The 20,069-nt window shown below is 37.2% G+C and overlaps 1 protein-coding gene across 1 annotated transcript in view; it reads right to left on the minus strand.

Moving 5' to 3' along the window:
- LOC134800101 (tetratricopeptide repeat protein 28) overlaps positions 1-20,069 on the minus strand; it is a 134,782-nt gene that overhangs the window by 34,352 nt on the left and 80,361 nt on the right. The window contains exon 7 of the mRNA XM_063772576.1: positions 17,031-17,256. Coding sequence (XP_063628646.1) covers positions 17,031-17,256 — 226 coding nt within the window. The remainder of the gene's footprint in view (positions 1-17,030; positions 17,257-20,069) is intronic.

Consider the following 20,069-nt stretch of genomic DNA (forward strand, 5'->3'; position numbering starts at 1 on the left):
ATAGTGACCGCAGGCAAAGATCCAAACAAGGAAAAACACTTTAGTTTTCAATGTACAATTACAATTGCTAAGCAAAAGTCTGTTGAATCTAATTGCACAATAGATGACGCTGCACTGCGAATGACAAGATCCTATCCTGAATCGCGCTATCAAGGTTTATAAAAAACAAGGTTCAAGGGTTATCAAGGTTAATTAATAACTTTAATAAGCCAAGACTTTTACATTTGTTTTGAGTTTTAGTGCTGAATTTGAAGGAACTCCCGAAAAAATACAAATGATTTTTTTTTAAACCTGCTTCTTATATTTTACTGCTACGGTTGACCAAAAGCAAAGGGGTGGCAAAGCCTTCGGCAAGCGGTTAGAATAAGCCCTGAAATTGTTCCAGAGGTTTTGATTGTTCGCCGTACAAAATAAAATAAGGAATGTTATGCCTTGCCCGTAATTGATTCGTGACTGCTTTCATACATATTACCCCTTGTCAACTTTTTATATGTATGTCGGGAATTGTGGGCGTATCATACTATCGGCAGCACATCAGAACCTTCAATCGTGGATGACGAGGGCCTTCAATGAAATACGATGTCCAAGTCACAATCTTTACTGCACAAGACTCATTACAAATCATAGCACGCGTTACGTTTCTTATCTTAAGCAAACCAGTGGATTAGACCCAGGAGCCGCCACAGACGTCATCTTCTCCCGTTCGTTCTCATCGTGCTCTTTCTGAAGATTGATTGACAGCATAACTTCAATTGTTCTGGACTTCAATTGTTTTAAGAGCGCACTCTATGACGTCTTGGCGGAACTGCGTCGAACGCCACTCAAGTGTACGTAACACCCTAGTTTGCTCTATTTGTCAAGGTTTGCATGACAAAACGCCTCTTGAAGGCGATAGATGGCACATTTCAGCCATTCTCCGACACGGCCAACCTGACATTGTACGGGTCCCTCCGTACGTTATCCATCCCCCTTTATGATTTTCACTGGTAGACTAGAGCGAAGATGAGATCTTCTTCTCCCAAAAGAGACTGTAGAGCGCAGATCATCTGCACCACCACGGCATCCTGACATTGTATGCATCACTGCATACATCTGCGGACAGAATACAACAATCTGAGGTATCTAAGCTCATTGCTCGGCCTACCTGACCAAAGTAAGTTCCTCCATAACTTTTGGATACTGACAGGCAACTCAACTCAACTCTTTCAATAACACGCACATAGATCATTGTTGTGAATGAACAAGTTCAGCATCAGTAACATCACGATATTCAATCAGGCCATATTTCAACGGAAATGGGGTAGAGATACATTTCGAACAATTCATTATAGACTTAAAATGCAACAGCGTGAAAATAATATCACCATAATCCAAACAGCGTGAAAATAATATCACCATAAAGATACAATACAAACTAGCTTTTAAATGAACCTCACCACAGAGATTCCCCTCAGTTGAAACACATCTTGTATTGAGTTCTCGAAAATAAATGGTTTTCCATATTTAACTGATTTTATGAACATTATCTGCGCACCTATTCTTTACTTAAACGTTTAGTATTCCCTAAAAGTTTAGTGTTCCCACTAATAGATTTTCTTATTTGATTTCATTGATACCTTGATCCAGATCTATTTGCCATTTTAATCATTACCTCAAAATGTTAGCTAGGATCACAGAAAACAGCGATGAAATTAGTTTATCCGTTTGAAAGATACTTGGCCGCACGCACACAATGGCCTCTCACCCAAGACGCGTGTATCATCTCCGTTATCTCATGGTTAAAATGTTTAGTAAGTTTGATTTAAACTAGTAGTTCGCCCCGAACTGAGAACTCGCGGTTCGCCAAAAAGTTAGATCAATTTAATGAACCTACTACTTAGTCGGTAAAGGATCGAAAACCGCATGTGATTTATTGCAAGGTCTGCGGAGCCCATCACAACACCATAGAGATTAAAATAAACTGTATCTGTGGTAAGCCGTTATCTTTCTTGTCAAATGTCAAATACCTATATTATGTTTATTTTTATCTTGTTAATTATTTAAAAATGGTAAACTTAAAAACAATATTATAAAAGCCGAGCACTTTCATTTGATACCAAACTCGACCATACTTTCTTGCAAATAAGATGACCAGAAAAGCAAGACCCCTCACAAATAGCTTTCTAGCCTTTTAAGCTCTTCTAACTCAATAACACCTTGATCGAGCCTGCTCATAATTTAATGATTAAAATACAATGCCCTCAACTACACGTTTACCCAATTTCATTTAAATTAAAACAAATTTACTTAAGTTATTGTGTATCAAACTATCCTTTGATAGCTCAGCTTAAAAACATCGAAATGCCGGGACGTGCCCCTAGCCAGCCGTGTGTTCCAAGTTGAATGTAAGAACTTCGCTTCGCTCGCTCGTTCGATCACCCGCCTAAGTATAAAAAGATTGAGCCAGGTCAATTGATTTCAAACCAGCTTTCTACCATACCCTGAATATTTTGATTAAATTTTGGCACCATTAATTATTTGTGTATTCCTAAACACAATCATTAATTCCATAAACAAAAAGAAGCATATTGTAATTAATCGACACGTAATTTTAAGTTTCGGAATAGGACTACGACAGTTTACTTATTCGATTCTCATATTAAATAGTTTAAACACGTACCAAAATTGCGTTCAGTTCAGTTTAAACCGACTTCTCTATTTTATTCCTTCTATACGGACAACACATTTACAAGACAGCTTGAGAAATTTTCAAAACTTGATATATTATCAGGTAAGTCCAGTATTATACTTTCTACGAAAACCAAATATTTTTTTTTTATCGCTTTCATAATTTTTATAAAGAAAAAGGCAAGAAAACTTGATCATTATGTGATATTTACACACTGACACGACTTGTCTTTAGCTGACTGACACAATACTTCAAAAACCAAATAGCTCTCAAAGAGGTTCAAAAAGGTTGAACATGCATGAAATTAATAAAGAAGTTCACAACTCGTTTTACAACGAACGATCTAGCGTAACAGGTATTAGTGGCAGAATTTCTATTCTAAATCAAACCGCTGTAGGTACTCAAATTTTGCTAACTTCTTTATCGATCAAACAGAAAATAAATGCGTTCGACTCTATTCGCTAAACATCGACAACTAGTTTCGTAAAAGATCATAAGGAACATTATAATTACTGTAAGGAGTACGAACAACTTTTTGTACTAGTTCCATAACGTGCGTAATAGCGTACGTAGTAACATACTTTAATAATTTTGGATAATAAGTGTAATAGACAAAGCGTTATTTTCCCTTTTTTTTCAAGTCTTATTTTTGCTGCCTTCTACCGAAAAATACTAAAATAGTATGCCAAAACCGTTCTGTCATTTGCCTTCACATTTAAGTGGAACAATAACTTTAACCATAATATGAGGAATTTTAAAATTTGTTTTAAATCACGTTGCGTGTGTTTTGTCCCTAATGGACGCACACGCGCACAGCTTTGAGTGTCGAGCGAAAAACTAAAAATTTGTCTTATCTGCACATAATCATTGACAGGTTTTTTTTTTTTCTTTGGCATACACACATAATTAATCATTAATACTTTCTTTTCACATACATCAACCAATGCCTACAAGTCAACACCAACTTCCAAATAACAGTGCCAACACCTTGGCTTTACAACAGCTTGGTTCCAACACACAGCTAGCCTCATCGCCCGGTCCGAAACCCCCATGAATTGCAGTTACGAATAGGACTGTGCCCTCCAGCACCCAGCCCTCAAACGCCCTCTGGACAACTCAGGTTCCGGTTGCGACCGCCAACTCAAGTGATGAACCTCTCAAATAAACTATCCTCAAAGAGGCATGAACTTCACGTTTCGTTTCTTACGACAATGTCATAAAACCAACGCGGAAAGTGGTATACCTACGTAGAGAAATCTAATCCCAAAATGTGTCCCTTTAAATAGGTAGTGTTTTAATAAATCAATGAATAATATCCTTCTCAAACTGCTTACTCAGCTATTATTATTCATGCAATATGCAAAATTATCTTAACCCATTGAGTGATAAGTAAGTCAAATCAAGTGTCAAATCGAATCCAAAATTATTCTGTAGGTACTGTAAACTCTAAAATCTGACTGCAAAAATGACCACAAAAGGATTCCTTCGGCTTCGATGCGGTTAAAATAATCACCATTTAGGTTCTTCAAATAGGAACACACAATTTTCACTCATTACGTTTACGTTTCGTTTTGACTAGTTAATTTTGGATGTGAAGTCATTTTAAGTAATCAAAGGAATGCACAATTGCACATGATTAAAACTAAGTCAGAACTATCCGTCAACGGTCATGAACTTTACCACTAAGTTCTCGGTTTACTTTTCATATCAAAAAAATATCACGCACATACTTACCACCATCATAGGCACAAGCTAGCAAAATAGAAATCATACTTAAAGGTGAGAATTGTATATTCACAGTGTGATCGAATAATGGCATCAACCACTCGTGACGCTTCTCACGATAATATTATTTGGTCCACGACACAATTTGAAATAGTACGTCTCCACACAAAAAAATTAAGGTGCATTTTGCTAGAAGCTATTCAAGTTGTGACGGTATTACATGCCATAGTGCTCAGAAAATCGTTAAACAGCCTTACATCGTCTTAACAGCAGATTACAAGTCCACGTACCAAAAGTTTTTTTTTTTACATACATTCTGATTCTGACCATTAAAGGCTAGAGTAGATATCTCGTAGGTAGGTATCTGTTCTCATATTTTCCTAACTAGAACCCATCACGCCGGCTTTGTGAGGTACACTCAACACAGTTACAAATCATAAAACAATGGACGCAACTCACGCGATTTCCAACTTCCAGCGACAGTCTGGCAACCAGTAAATATGCAGCTCCTCTCAGCTTCTGTAAACAAACTAAGGCACCCACGTTTCTGCAACCGCAGCTCCAACCCGTGCGAGACGGGAGATTTCGCAGCAACTATCTTCATTCTTCATGGTGCAAAGGACTGTAAACGTATTACTTAAGAGTTACAACATTAACAACATTCACGAAAATTTCACACAACATAACATAAAAAGCAATGAAAAAACTGGATCACAATTTATAAAATATCAAATATGTCAACTGTCATTTCACTTCAAATATTTTCCATCACGATACTTCTTTATTTTCCACCAGCGATAGCATGAGATTTCTTCATTTTCTAAGGCCTTTAAAACTCTTGAATTAAGGAATGCCAGGGATTTTCAAAATCAGGGTAGATTTTTGGGACCTTCAGTCCACCTTCATTTGGCAAATTTGAGCTTTCAAGAGGAATTCCGTAGCGAATTCCCTGTGTTCGGCCACACTTCTGATGTCGGGAATTGTGGGCGTATCATACTATCGGCAGCACATCAGAACCTTCAATCGTGGATGACGAGGGCCTTCAATGAAATACGATGTCCAAGTCACAATCTTTACTGCACAAGACTCATTACAAATCATAGCACGCGTTACGTTTCTTATCTTAAGCAAACCAGTGGATTAGACCCAGGAGCCGCCACAGACGTCATCTTCTCCCGTTCGTTCTCATCGTGCTCTTTCTGAAGATTGATTGACAGCATAACTTCAATTGTTCTGGACTTCAATTGTTTTAAGAGCGCACTCTATGACGTCTTGGCGGAACTGCGTCGAACGCCACTCAAGTGTACGTAACACCCTAGTTTGCTCTATTTGTCAAGGTTTGCATGACAAAACGCCTCTTGAAGGCGATAGATGGCACATTTCAGCCATTCTCCGACATGTATAATAAATTTTACATATAAATACTAAGTGGCAATTACTTTGAAAGAGGCTTTGTCTATTTGATGATAAAGTGGTACGATGAAATATGCTGCGTAGGTATATGCTGTGAATGATTGTATGTATGTATACGTGCTTATGAAATAAATAAATTTCAGCGGTTTATACTGCGTATTATACTGAATCCCTAATAATATTATAAATGCGTTTGTAATTCTGTCTATGACCTCTTGGAGAATTTGGTACTACAGTACATCCCATTGCTTGAATATTTTTTATTAGAGGATTTACCAACCGATATCAATCAGTTTATTCATTCTTCAAAATGATGCAAGATATTTATAATTACCGGTCACCGTCTAGTCTTACTGCCATAATGTCTGCTTGAATTTCATTATGGAGTGGTAAATAAATTTTAATTGCAAATTAGGTACCTACATCACTCAAGAAATGTTTTTTACATGAGTGGACTGGAATCATAAATGTTACAAAATTGCTAGTCTATGGAGAGTATTCAGAGGAAGTAGGTAATAAGAGTATAGTTTTATGAACCGTTTACTTCAGTTCTCTATGGGTGGTAGGACGGGACTTACAAATAAACAGGCCGATATATTTGTCGTAATTAAGCAAACTGCTGTTAATAGGGTCTATAAAGTCTATACTTTTAACAACTGTGGTAAAATTATGTATGACATAAAAACGAGAAAGACAGCAGGACTGCGGCACGAGTGGGAGCGAGAAAGGATATATGGTAATTGCGAAGGTATAGTTATGTATGTTGTGTTCATTTCCTGATGATCAATAAAGTTGCTTGAGGGTCCATGAAAAAGACAGTTTATCAGTTCAATCTCCCACTGATTATACCTACAATTCTTAAAGTTTGTGGTGGAGATCTATTGTAAGTTTTAGTTGGCATTAGAAAGAACACAGCAGAAGTATGAAGATATATAATATTAGGGATTAAGTCATACTTCTTCTTCTTCTTTATATTTAAGAGCTGTGCTCTTGTCGGTGGAGCAATCTCCAACTCGTCCGGCCAACTCCTTAACCTTCTGGTATGACACGAGCTGAACCTTTTCTTTTATTTGGTTGAAATAATTTATTCTCGGTCTTTCTCTTCCTCTCTTTCCCTCTATTTTTCCTTCTATGATGTTCTTTAGGAACATGTCGTGTCGTAGCAGATGTCCAATTAGTACTCCTCTTCTATTTTCTATTGTCTTTATTATATTTCTTTTCTCGTTAATCCTATCTAGAACCCTATCATTTGATATTTTCATAAGTCATACTTATAATAATTAAATAATCTCAAGTAGGGTGATTCACTATTTACTTCAAAATTTCATTATTCTTTTTAAGTAAGGTTAGATGGGAAACTTGTAGGGAATCCATATAAATACTGTTTCTTTTCCCCGAGCAAAATAAACTGTTTCTCTTACCACACCTGATCTTACATGATTTGGAATGTCATGCTTAGGTACTTCCATGGAGTCCTTTCGGATTTACTAATTGTAAAAATAAATAACGAAGTTATTAAAGAAAATTAACAATAATGATTGCGCTCATTGTGGTAAACATGGATTTATGTGGCCCAATTTTTTAACGTCTGTTAGGTGTTAAATAACCAAGTCCCACAGTAAGCTAAATAAGGCTTGTGTTGTGGGTACTAGACGACGATATATATAATATACACATATATAAATACTTATATACATAGAAAACATCCATAACTCAGGAACAAATATCCGTGCTCATCACACAAATAAATGCCCTTACCAGGATTTGAACCCGGGACCATCGATTTGAAATACATTAAATTCAAGGTTGTTCCTTTGTTTTATAAGCATCGAGTACATTTTGCACTGCAAATAATGCGAGACTCATGTAGCCAGCTACGAGCTACGCTCCATTGAGTTTTCACAAGCGTTTCTATGACATCGGTTACACGCTAATTCTGGCGTCAGTTCAGTCCATCAGTCCATTCGAGTTTTGACTGATGCCAGAATGATGGAAAATAGACACGGTTACACGATCAGTCCAGACTGACAACAGACTGATAAAATTACGACACAGTCGCCGTTTGGATACAGAACGCAACACAGTCATTTAGTCTTGTCTAATATGGTGACTGACGCGAGAATGACACGAACAGGGGCCGATTGCATAACAAACTACAACTAATATTACAAGCGGAACTCCTTTTCTAATTTCACTTATTAAATAAGGAGTTCCGCTTGTAATATTAGTTGTAGTTTGTTATGCAATCGGCCCCAGGTTACACGATCTCTCCTATCAGTTTTCTGTCATTCAAAAAGGACTGACGATTATTATCTGATAATTTAAATTTTCATCAGTCCAGACCATCAGTCCATCAGTCCGCGTGTTACACGATATTCTCCCGTCAGTCTGACCAGACTGATGGACTGAACTGACGCCAGAATTAGCGTGTAACCGATGTCTTATTAAACGATATTTACTTTATAGTCAGTCGTCTGCCGCTGAATCCATCTACACTAGTTAGCAACAATGTTGCAGTTGTTGCAGAGTGCACACCGGTTCAGTTGAGGGTCCCGCGTGTTTCGAATTCACAAATAAACGACGCAATAAATAAACTATTAGCAACAAGTACGGGGTTAATGAGGTAGGTTAGTTCTTTGATACATTGTATGAACGATAAATAGGAATAGGTACCTATATCAGATTTGCCTATCCTTTCCTTATCATTTTCTTATCCTATATCGATTGAGTTGCATGCAAGATGCTAGGACTATTTTATTATAAGGGAAGAAAAAGGAAGTCGATCGAATTCAACTTTCTCTATCTCTATCACTCTTCGATATTAGTGCGACAGTGACAGTTGCGTTTCGATCGCTACGGAGCGTAAGCGATTGGCATCTTGGCTACGCGGCCTGTTTTTTTTTCTTTCAATACAATGAACGATCTGCATTAAAAGGGTGCTATTTCTAGGGTTCTGTACCTCAAAAGGAAAAAACGGAACCCTTATAAGATCACCCGTGCGTCTGTCTGTCTGTCCGTCTGTCACAGCAATTTTCTCGGAAACTACTGGACCAATTAAGTTGAAATTTGGTACACATATGTAAATTAGTGAACCAAAGATGGACATGTTTTTTTTATAATTTTAAAATATATAGGTTCGAAGTTATTTAAGAAAATAGCAAAAAAATTACCATTCCCCCCCCTATCTCCGGAACTACTGGGTCTAAAATTTTGATAAAATACACAAAATAGTTTTTACCTATAGTTGACAGGAAAACCTATTAGAAATGTGCAGTCAAGCGTGAGCCGGACTTATGTACGAAACCCTAGAAACGCAAGTCCGACTCGCACTTGGCCGGTTTTTATATTTTGGAACGATCGCACTTGCCCTTTATTAATAACATACTTCTACCTAAATACATTAACTTCGAATGTCAAATTAAGAAAATATTTTGTACACCTATTTAATGTAAATAATGTATAAACCGGACAATTGGAAACATATGTGCCATAAATAAAACAACAGCTGCCTGGCTTTTTAAAATTGTTCAAGGAAATTCCATTGGAAACTATAGGTATTTACATATAAACTGTATCTACATATATGTACAGTAGAGTTCACAAAAGTCTTCACAAGCCAACTTTCCAAAGATATATTTACACGCCTCTATGACACTGACAATAAAGTCGTGTAAATATATTTTTGGTACGTTGGCGTGTAAAGATGTTTGTGAACTCGGTTGTACATTTAAGTTACAATGTATCCGCTGGTCTGACAGCATTCCAGCTCAAAACGAGAATGGCCTAAGTGTGTATACATTATACATTTTAAATAATAAAGTAATACATACTTTTACTTTCGGTCTTGGAGTAATGTCTGCATCACAAATATGCTGGGCGTATAATTATGTACCTTTGTAATAAGTAATTAACTTTCAAAGTATTTTATCGAGACTATGGCATGCCATAAAGAGTATGTATGTAGATAAAGTAATATAAAACAAAGTCTCCTGCCGCGTATGTCTGTGTGTTTGTATGTTCGCGATAAACTCAAAAACCACTGAACGGATTTTCATGCGGTATTCACCTATCAATAGATTGATTCTTGAGGAAGGTTTAGGTGTATAATTTGTTAACCCGTGCGAAGCCGGGACAGGTAACTAGTCCAACTTATACCTAATTATCAACAAAAATTAAGTTCTAGAGACATCAAGTTTAATGTATTATTGTAAAATATGTGGACTGGTGAGTCTCAACTCTCAGAAGTCCTTTACATAAAATGTGATCATCGCGACGCTTTCGCGAATCTATAGGTAGTTTGTATTACATCTCTCCTATTGAATCTTCTTCACTTATTACGAGTAGCTGATTCATACTGGGGTCACCATACGCTGGGCCACCCTACAACTCGGCTCGACCAACCACAATGCTCGCCAATATTATCATACGCCGTGTGCGGCAGCGGCTTCAAAGGCTAATAGCATGCAAAGCTCATACGCTCATCGCCTGTAAATATGTGCCGTGCATTATTTAACTCGATTTGCGGGTCAAAGAACAACATTAACACTGAATTAGCATTCAGAGATGCAAACGACGTGTTTATACTTTACCGCGGCGATTTGCAAGATGTTAAAGAAGTAAAACGAGAGTTTCGACATAATCTCGGTTTATCTAGTTTTCATGGATGCGACAGCGCATTTATAAAATACCTACAAGTTATAAACTGAAATAAATGTCATAATAAGCACTAAGAAAAAGTGACCAAGGCCTCCAGTGCCCCAGGCTGGTATCGAACCTTTTTTTTTCTTAGTATATGACATTTATTTCAGTTTAAATAGTAGTGTTTCTACTTGAAATAAAAAAAAATCCTGGATAAAAATAAATTTGTTCTAAATAGTACCTACAAGTCGTTTGGCATTCGAGTTTTAATTAGACTGCTCAGCAAAAGTTGTGTATGCGCATGTAGTTCATGAAATTATTATCTTTGGCCCTTAGTTGGGAATGGGTCAATGGGAAACAGTAGCCTTAGCATTTTAAGCCTTTAAATTGAGTATTCTTAGCATTCAGGGATTGTATCTAGTTTAGTTGTTTGGAATTTGCGAGAACTTACCAAATCGAAAAAATAAAATTTCTTAGTGTGGATGTAATGTAAAAATGTTTGTATCTGCGGAATTGTAAATTTTGATGTTAAGTGTAAATTTAATAAGTGTGTGTACCTATTGCCATACGATAAATAAATGTAAAAAATGAATGTAATATTACACATACTGCGTCGCCAGTTCCTTTTTCTTTGAACTTGGCTGGACACGCTACCGCGTGTCTAAATAGATAATTGATTGCTAATATACATAATGTAAAATTGTAAATATAGTTGGTCAAACCAAATTGTCAGTAAATAAGAACAAAAAAACTATAATAGGTACTCATCCTTTTCTTTTGGGTGCTAGTACTAGTGTAGAGATTCTCTCTGTCTATGTTTGAAATGAGACAGACCTTTGACAAACTATAGTTTAATTTTAAGAATTTAAGAGAAAAAAAAATTAAGATCAATATTTGCATGCTGCCCATGGCTAAACATGTGATACTGCCTACTTATACCAACTTAATGTACCATGTTTAAGCAAATAAATCATTAAATTAAATTAAATTAGTACACCGAAAAAAATAATTTTCTACAATACTACCAGAACGTATAGTAATTAAAAATATAGTTATACCTACTAAAATCCGGTAGTAATAACAAAAAATGTTGTATCGTGTAAAACTTGTTTTTTAAACATCACTGTTTAATTCTAGTTAAATGCAATTTAGTACTGCTTACAATTTCGTTGTATATGTAAAGATGCAAGTGTTGTAAATATTAAACGTTTGTCTCGTTTAATATATGCATCGTAACACTAACTATTGATATGTAAAAATAAAGATACGAGTGTACACGTTACAAGTTATTATGTTGTGGTTACTATAATGCATTGTAGTCTGAACGAATCAAACAGTTGCGCCAACACCACGGTGTATGCGCGGGTGGCGGGGGGTGGAGAAAGGAATTGCGCAATTCACAGAACGGCAGCCATTACGCCAGCGTCTTACGTTCCGGCCGGTCGATGTTTTATTTACGTAGATCCTGTCCATAATTTTATTGTAAACTAGTACAAGTGTATAGTATAAGTGCGTGTCGTTTGCGTGTTGCTGACACAGTGAAATGTGCGGGCTCCGATTAAGGAAAAGTCCTCCCGCACCGATGTGGACAAGGAGGGATTCAAACTGGTGGAAAGGAAACGCAAGGCGCGCAGGGCGCCTCGTAAAACTCTGTGTGGCACTGCGGAGCCGGTTAATTCTGGCCTACGAGTTGCGACACCGAGTAAGGTGCTCTACGTGTCTCGCCTGCATTACTCCGCCGGGGCCGACGAGGTGGTGGAGTACGTCCGCCGGAAGACTGGCTACACGCTGAGGGTGCACCAGCTACAGTCGCGTCACTATGTGCACTTCAGTTCATTTGTAGTGCGCGTCCGCGGCCTCTGCAGGACACCATCGCAAGCGCGGACTTCTGGCCGAAGGGTGTGGTGTTTCGGCGGTTCCGGGGCAACCTGCCGAATCCTACGCCGAGTCAGACGACGCTACGGAGCCACGCTGTTACGTCGTCGCCCAAATCCAATGTTTAATTTGTATGTCATTTTTGTGTCTATTGTTTTCTTTGTGGAGACAAAATGTTTTTTTCTTTTGTAGTGTCACAGTGCCTTGGTTTTACTGTAATGCTGTGTTACTTATTTGATCAATAAAATAAAAAAAAATAAGTGTGTAAAACTTGTCTGTATTTACTAGAAGAGCAGTGTACTGGTTATATATTGTTCACGTAACCAGAACCCACTGTGCTGAAGGGACTTCTAAACGGGCCATATGTTCACTGCAATATGTGGCCGGCAACTATTAGTGTCCCTCTCTAACATGTGAGTAAGAGGACACCAATAGTTGCCGGCCACATATTGCAGTGAACATATGGCTCGCTTAGAAGCCCCATTAGCACAGTGCGTTCTGGTAACGTGAACAATATAAAACCAGTACACCGCACAAATCGTTCAGTTACATATACTGAATACCTTGTTATAACAACAGGACAGGAACGTATATGTTACTGTATTATTTAGTAACCATTAACAGACCGGCTAGTTGGGTTTACTAAAAGTCTTATACCCACTACTATACACTTCATAGAATTAACAAATTTAATTTAACAAGAATGGTCTGGTTATGTTTACAAAGTGTCCTGTCGTCACATATACAACAAGACAATATAGTACAGCTAACCAGATTCTGGTTACCAGTACCAGGTTTTTTTTTCAGTGTAAGTGTAAAATGGAACATGGATTAGGTAAAGTATCTTATGGCTTTCCGCGTATGAGTAAATTTCTAATCACAGCATAACACTAAAGACATGTTACAAGAGCTTTAATCTTATTAATGAGTTATGGCCCATCTATACAACAGTTTTCTCCTTACATTCCATATTCCAATGTTTCTATTCCATTATCCCTCGCATCGATAACCTAGGTTTTTAGTACTTACTACCAACGTTTTATCGTTCTCAGAACTTATATGTTTAGACCTATTTGTCTCAACAAAGTTATCGCTTAGATCAGTATCCAGTTTTACTTTATTCGCCCGCAAACCGCCGGGTTCCAACATAGTATATCCTCTAGCCTAGCCCAATGTACGTCAAACCTTGCCAAGCTAAATGAAATTTTAATTTGTCAACACAAAGTTCAAATTAGAATGGAACAGGAGACCTTTTTATAGGTCTCTGGGCGGCTAGAGGATATATAAACTTGCTACTTGCAAGAGAAGGACCGCGATATCCCCAGTTAAATTACCATAAGAACCGATCGGACATGTTATAAGCATATTGGAACTTGTCGAGAACATATAGACTAATCCTTATAGACTACGCAGTAGGGTGTCACTTATTTTATCGATTTAAAAAAAATTAACAACACATACCCCCTAAATATAAAAATACTACCCCAAAACACCCTGAAAAATTTTTTCAGGACATTCCTGTAACAGGATCCCGTGCCGACTTGCAACTGAAATTTCCATACAAATTACTAGGGAGTTTGGTCTGACAGTACTTAATTTGATAAATTTTCATTGGTTCGTGTTCGCATCGAGATTTTTTTTTGCCATACAAGTTCGATATGAAAAAAAATTAGTAAAAAGACAAAAAAAAAATTGGTCATTTTCATACATTGTATCAGAAAATCGCATGAAAGTCGGCACGGGTTACAGTTACAGGAATGCCCTGAAATATTTTTTCAGAGTGTTTTGGGATAGAATAAATCGATTTAGGGGTTAAGCGTTACTTATACAATTTCTGAAAATCGTATATTAAGGGACACCCGAGCACCCGACTACGCAGTACCTATTAAATGGCTTGTAAAGGCTCGCGGTCATTACGCATAAGTGAGGCGATTTTGGACTGATTTTCTATCAGAGGTAAGCTGTGCTACAAGTAACCCATAACAGAGGTTAGTTTGCCAGCTAACAGCACAGCTTGGCCGATTTATATATGAACGTATCTAGAACAAATTAGCTCTCGTGGAAAAGCAGCCTTATAATCTAATTAAAATTTGTAGGTATTCTCTACGAAACAAGGTTGCACTCTACTTTATATTGCTAATTTTATAGTGCAAAAGCCCAGGTTAATCTGATAAAACTAGGTTTTATTAGTATTTGTAAGAGAACTGCAATGCGTGCGTCCATCGCGTATTGATTGCTATAGACCGACCGCTTAAATGAGTCCTCGCCCCCGTACCGCGCAGGCGAGGACTCATTTAAGCGGTCGGTCTATAGTGGTCATATAATAGTTATATGTTGCATTATATTGTTAAGCGCTCTGTGGTTGAGAATTGAGAATAATTAGCGATAATGATAACCTCTTAAGCTATAGACTTTCTACAGTGTTGTAGAATAGAGCTCATGGAAGCAAATACGTTTAATGGTTTTACATATAGGTACAGTAGACGTCAAAGACATGTATTTTTGGACCTTTGCAATATAGCGAAAAATGTGAACATGTCTTTGACGTCAACTGTTGATAGGTACTTATACTTATATGGTACTAATTAACAGTACGTATTTACTTTTTCAGTTGTCATTCTTTACACTTCATTTACCTACTTACTTTTGTTTTCTCTCTTAATGTATGAAACATGTCGCTTCTCTGAAAAATAATCTGATGTGGTGTCTCAATAAACAATCGTGTTTAATAGCCGCTAATAATGTAAATAAAAAAGGTACTGGCTAATTGATGGTAAAAATCTAATATATCCTGATTCACAGTATTAAAAATCCTATGATTTTTTTCGCGAAATAGGTACTCGTACTTGGTAGTAAGATATATTCTATTTCGCATTAAGAAACTAAAACAAACATGATTTTATGCCTCTAATAACGTGTAATTTTAATTTAAAATGAGCTTTATAATTTCCTCATAGAGTTATATTATCCTGCCGTCGATTTATCATGCGTGGTTAAACCATTAAGATCTCCCGTGTTTTGACATAGGACGTAAATCGAAGCGCGCCTTCTTTACCTCATATCTTTCTGTAGTGGCTGTTTCAGATGTGAACCGTATTTGAAAAAGAAACAGGGTTGATTTTCCAGTGGCAGTGAATGGAAGGTAAGATATTTAGAAAGTTAGTGCTTCAGTTAACAGTTGCTTAAGCTTCCTACGTACTAGAAAGACAAGTAAATAATAAAGACTACTTATCCAGTTATTACCCAGTCAAAGCTGTTGTGTTTATTATCGTTGTAGATGGCGTGGCGGCACATTCAGTGAAGTCTTAATTCGACATATTTTGTCTCTCTACTCAACACACTGATCAAAAGCCTTGAGGTAGCGAACGAAGTGGGGATAAGATGCGATTCCATATGGTTGTTGTACCTAATTGTTTATTGTTATAAATATTATTCTCTTAAGGTTAATTTAGCCTAACACCATCTATTTGAGGACTAAATAATGTTAGAGTGTTAAGCAGAGATTCGGGTAGTACAGTCAGCAGCAGAAGTTGCTAAGCGGGCGAGGTGTTCAAAATTACCTTGACACGCTCTTATTCTCTTAACAATAAAGTCGCGTCAATATCATTTTGAACACCTGGCCCGCTTAGCAACTTTTGCTGCTGACTGTACGAATTTAGGATAACAAAATATGTGTCGCGAAACGGTAGAAAAAATAAGATATACCCTCGTAAGTATTTTTCTTGAAATTTCCGGATTTGATAGTCTTGCAACGTTGCTAATCTGCGCGCGCCATCCGCAAGAAAGTCAATTAGTCGACGTCAATAAATATACAATATCCATACTATTGGTAGTCTTTATAAGTAATCGGTCGGTAGTACTAGGATGCAAAGTAGCGATTATAGTCGTCATTATACCGCTAATAGCAGCATGCTAAACAGATGGCCGGAGTTAGTGAAAACGGATAATTGTGTGCTGTAACGTGATAAGTATCGAAATGCTAGCCGTTTTCATGTGAATTTAATACTATGTCGGTACTAAGGGATACTAATTAGTGGTCGGTATTCATTCGGTATTACTATTACGAGTAAACAGCTTCATGTTCATGGCCGTTGAACAATGGCAAAAAAATATTCTGATTAATTGATGTGTAATTTTATATCAAAGGGCACCTATTGACTAAACTTATTTTAACCATGGTATAATAATATACTCCGCCTGGTACTCCATTCCCGTCTTTTCTAGGTCACCTAACTGACACGGGCCTACGTCATCATGCGACAGCGCTATATGATAATATGCGATAGCGCTATATATAGCGGCCATGTTGTTGTGACGTAGGCCCGTGTCACTCTGGGAATGGAAGACCATGTTTTATTAGACTATGATTTTAACACTAAAACGACCTGGATGCGTAGCCAACATGCCAATCGTTTACGAAACGCAACTGTGACTGTTATGGAAGAGTGATAGAGAGACACAAAGCGTTTCGTTGTCGTAGCGCAAGCGATTGTCACCTTGGCTAGGCACCCTGATACTAAAGCGCCGTCAGCGCATATAAAAACCATTGCTGAATGTTTGCAGCGCCAACATTAAACAATACTTTGCCGTGTCTTAGTGTAGGTAACTCCGTGTCACCCAGAGATTTCGCAACTGCTAAGCCCTGCTGCATATAAGTATGTAGTTGATTGCGGCGTCAATTTGACTAAGCTTATAAATTATTTTCACTAACCTTGCATTTCATAGCCAGCACCAGCTGATACCGATGCGCCGTCAACGCATCTTTATAAGAGCCTTGGCTGAAGTAAGCGGCGCCAAGATTCCCATGCGCTCTACATTCCCCCGCCGTGTCGCCCAGTGATTTGGCCACTGCTAAGTCCTGCTGCATATAGTTGATGGCGGCGTCAAGTTGGCTGAGGGCCCAGTGGGCGGAGGACAGGGCGCTGAACACGGAACCCCTGCGGAGAGATGTATGTAATTATTAATATTCAGTAACAGGAAGAATAATGAGGACATGGGACCCTCCAGAAAGTGTGCTGGAAGAATTATTTAGAACAAATGGCCTTGTCATTATGTTGTATGCTACACATGTTACACTTGTAAATTAAATATGTTGTTACAAGTTACTTTTTTAATTTAGTTCCGTAAAAACACCCAACTATAGTCCAATAGTACCATCGCCCACATTGTTAACTGTACATCGGTGGACCTTATGCCTTTTTTAATAAGGTCCACCGATGTACAGTCAGCTGCAGAGAAAAGGTACCACCACTACATAGAAGTTTGTATGCAGGGGTGGTACCTTTTCTCTGCAGCTGACTGTACAGTTACGACGGTTGCTGTTTGTATGATGTTTGTATGAGTATGATCCAAAAGTTCAATACCGTAGACTGGGGTGACTTTGGAAAATTTGGGGTTACTTTGATAGATTTAAACGGCCATAGAATTACTATTATTCATTATTTACTGAAAATGTTCCTGTAACTAGTTATATTACTATATATTCATATTCACCTACTGTAAAAAAACCTCGCATAAATATATATTATGGCTTTAAAACTAGAATTTTAAAGTCGCCCCTGCATTTGAAAGTCACCCCGTTCTACCGTACGTACCTCTAATAACAATCATCTTTTTTTTCTGAGGTTTTTCTTGCATTTAATGAACATGTTTTTACTCAAAACTGCGTCATTTAAATATTAGTTACACCTAAACGAAGATGTTGGACTATAGTTGGGTGGTTTTATGAATCTAAGCTTTTCTCTTGTAGTTACATATAATAGGCCTGTTGCAAGTAACAAAGAATCATGGAAATAATGGTTTCAACGAAACATATATGTTAATATGATTCTAAAAATTGGCCCAATCTCAGTATAAACTGAAGGATTATTAATATATTCAATAAAATAAAAGTGCAAAATTCTCCAATCGGCCATTTTTACTGAAACGCCAATCAGAAACGTTCCAAACAGTGACGTCATCAATCCATAACATATTTCTTAGAGCAACATAGACAACCTCATTGACCGAAATATATACGTGGGCACCAAAGAGTTCGAAAGGTGCAAAAAAAATGTTATTTCGCCACTAAACATTTATTACGTCCAAAAAATATTATTACACGATATAAAGTAGATATCTATTTGTTATTACTTAAATAAAATGCTAAATAATACGATATTTCAACAACAAACATTTTTAATTATTTGGCTGAATGGAACTATCATTGCCATGTTGGCTGTCGTAACTAGAAAAAATGAAAAATTAAAAAGTAAAACCGGCGTTCGGTGATTTTCACTCAAAATTTACATGTATCTAAATAATTCATCTTAAACTGCAACCGTGTGAGAGTTTTTGTGTAAAATGAGTTATTGTGATAAATTTTTGTAATGTATTTATCATCCCTAATCGTAATATATGGTGCTGAATTAACAATATCATTCGGATTCAAGGGAAATTCGTAACTGTAAGTATGTAAACAATATCTACCACCCTACCACCAACTAAATGATGACGTCACAAATGGCATGCGAGGCGTTTTCGCGCGAAGTTTAAACTAGCTATAATAAAATGCAATTATCTATGTTAAATCTTATGAGTATAACTGAAATATAGTGTTTTTCAGAACTAATACAAGTGTACCGACGATATTAAAAGGGTTTTCAAAATTTGTCATCAGGCCTATTGGCTCAGCTAATCTGAGGGGCAACATTGACAACCATTAAACTGCTAGACCGGGCCTTCGGAGCTTCCGGCGCTTCGTTTTCTATGGAAAACACCACGTGTTCACTGATCAGCCGTCATAAAAAATGAGTCGGACGCCTCGGCCCAGGCACGGCCCGGTCTAGCGTGAGTCATCCTTTATGGTGTTTAATAATTGTGCCTGGTTTTTATTCTTTCTTGGGTTTGCACTATTCAAAATATTACTATAGCTAAATTTATACCGTAAAATATCCTAACTATAGTCATAAAAATCTCAAGACCGTGATCAGAACAAAAGCAGATATTCTTCCTTGAGTTTAATGACTATAATTATATTTATTAAAACAGTTCTTTAGATAAAAGTCAGTAAAGTTATAATGGGGCAATATAAATATGCACTCTATTGGAGAGATGAAAGCCAAATAATTGCCGGTAAAATAGAATAATGACACATTTAAATACAATACCTAGTAAAAAAGTTACAATGGTTTTAGTGCCTGAAATTATCGTGTGAGCTCGGTGTGCTGACAGTGCCTGTCACTAGCGCAAGTTAATCTCATCGGTAGCTATCGATCTACATACAGGAGTTTTTATATCGAACACACGTTTTAATCTAGACTATATTCGCATGGGTAGTCTCCAACCAAAACCTTAAAAGGTTAATGTTGGCTTGGCTTGATAGATATAAATCTCGAAAACATGTCTAATTATCTTTCACACGAATCACACGGAAACAAGATTTGTATGGGTGGATTCCAAATCTCGTTCAATAGAATAAAATCGCGAACATAGGTCTAAAATGCATAGTAAAAAAATTGTACCTAACTATACGTTTATCGCACGATAGCTACATGAAAATTGGTTTATAAATAAAAAAAACCGGGCAAGTGCGAGTCGGACTCGCGCACGAAGGGTTCCGCACCATAATGAAAAAAAACGGAAATAAATGCAAAAAAAAAAAGGTCACCCATCCAAGTACTGACCACGCCCGACGTTGCTTAACTTTGGTCAAAAATCACGTTTGTTGTATGGGAGCCCCATTTAAATCTTTATTTTATTCTGTTTTTAG

This window comes from Cydia splendana, chromosome 19 (genome assembly GCF_910591565.1).
Source record: "Cydia splendana chromosome 19, ilCydSple1.2, whole genome shotgun sequence".
Classification (NCBI taxonomy): domain Eukaryota; kingdom Metazoa; phylum Arthropoda; class Insecta; order Lepidoptera; family Tortricidae; genus Cydia; species Cydia splendana.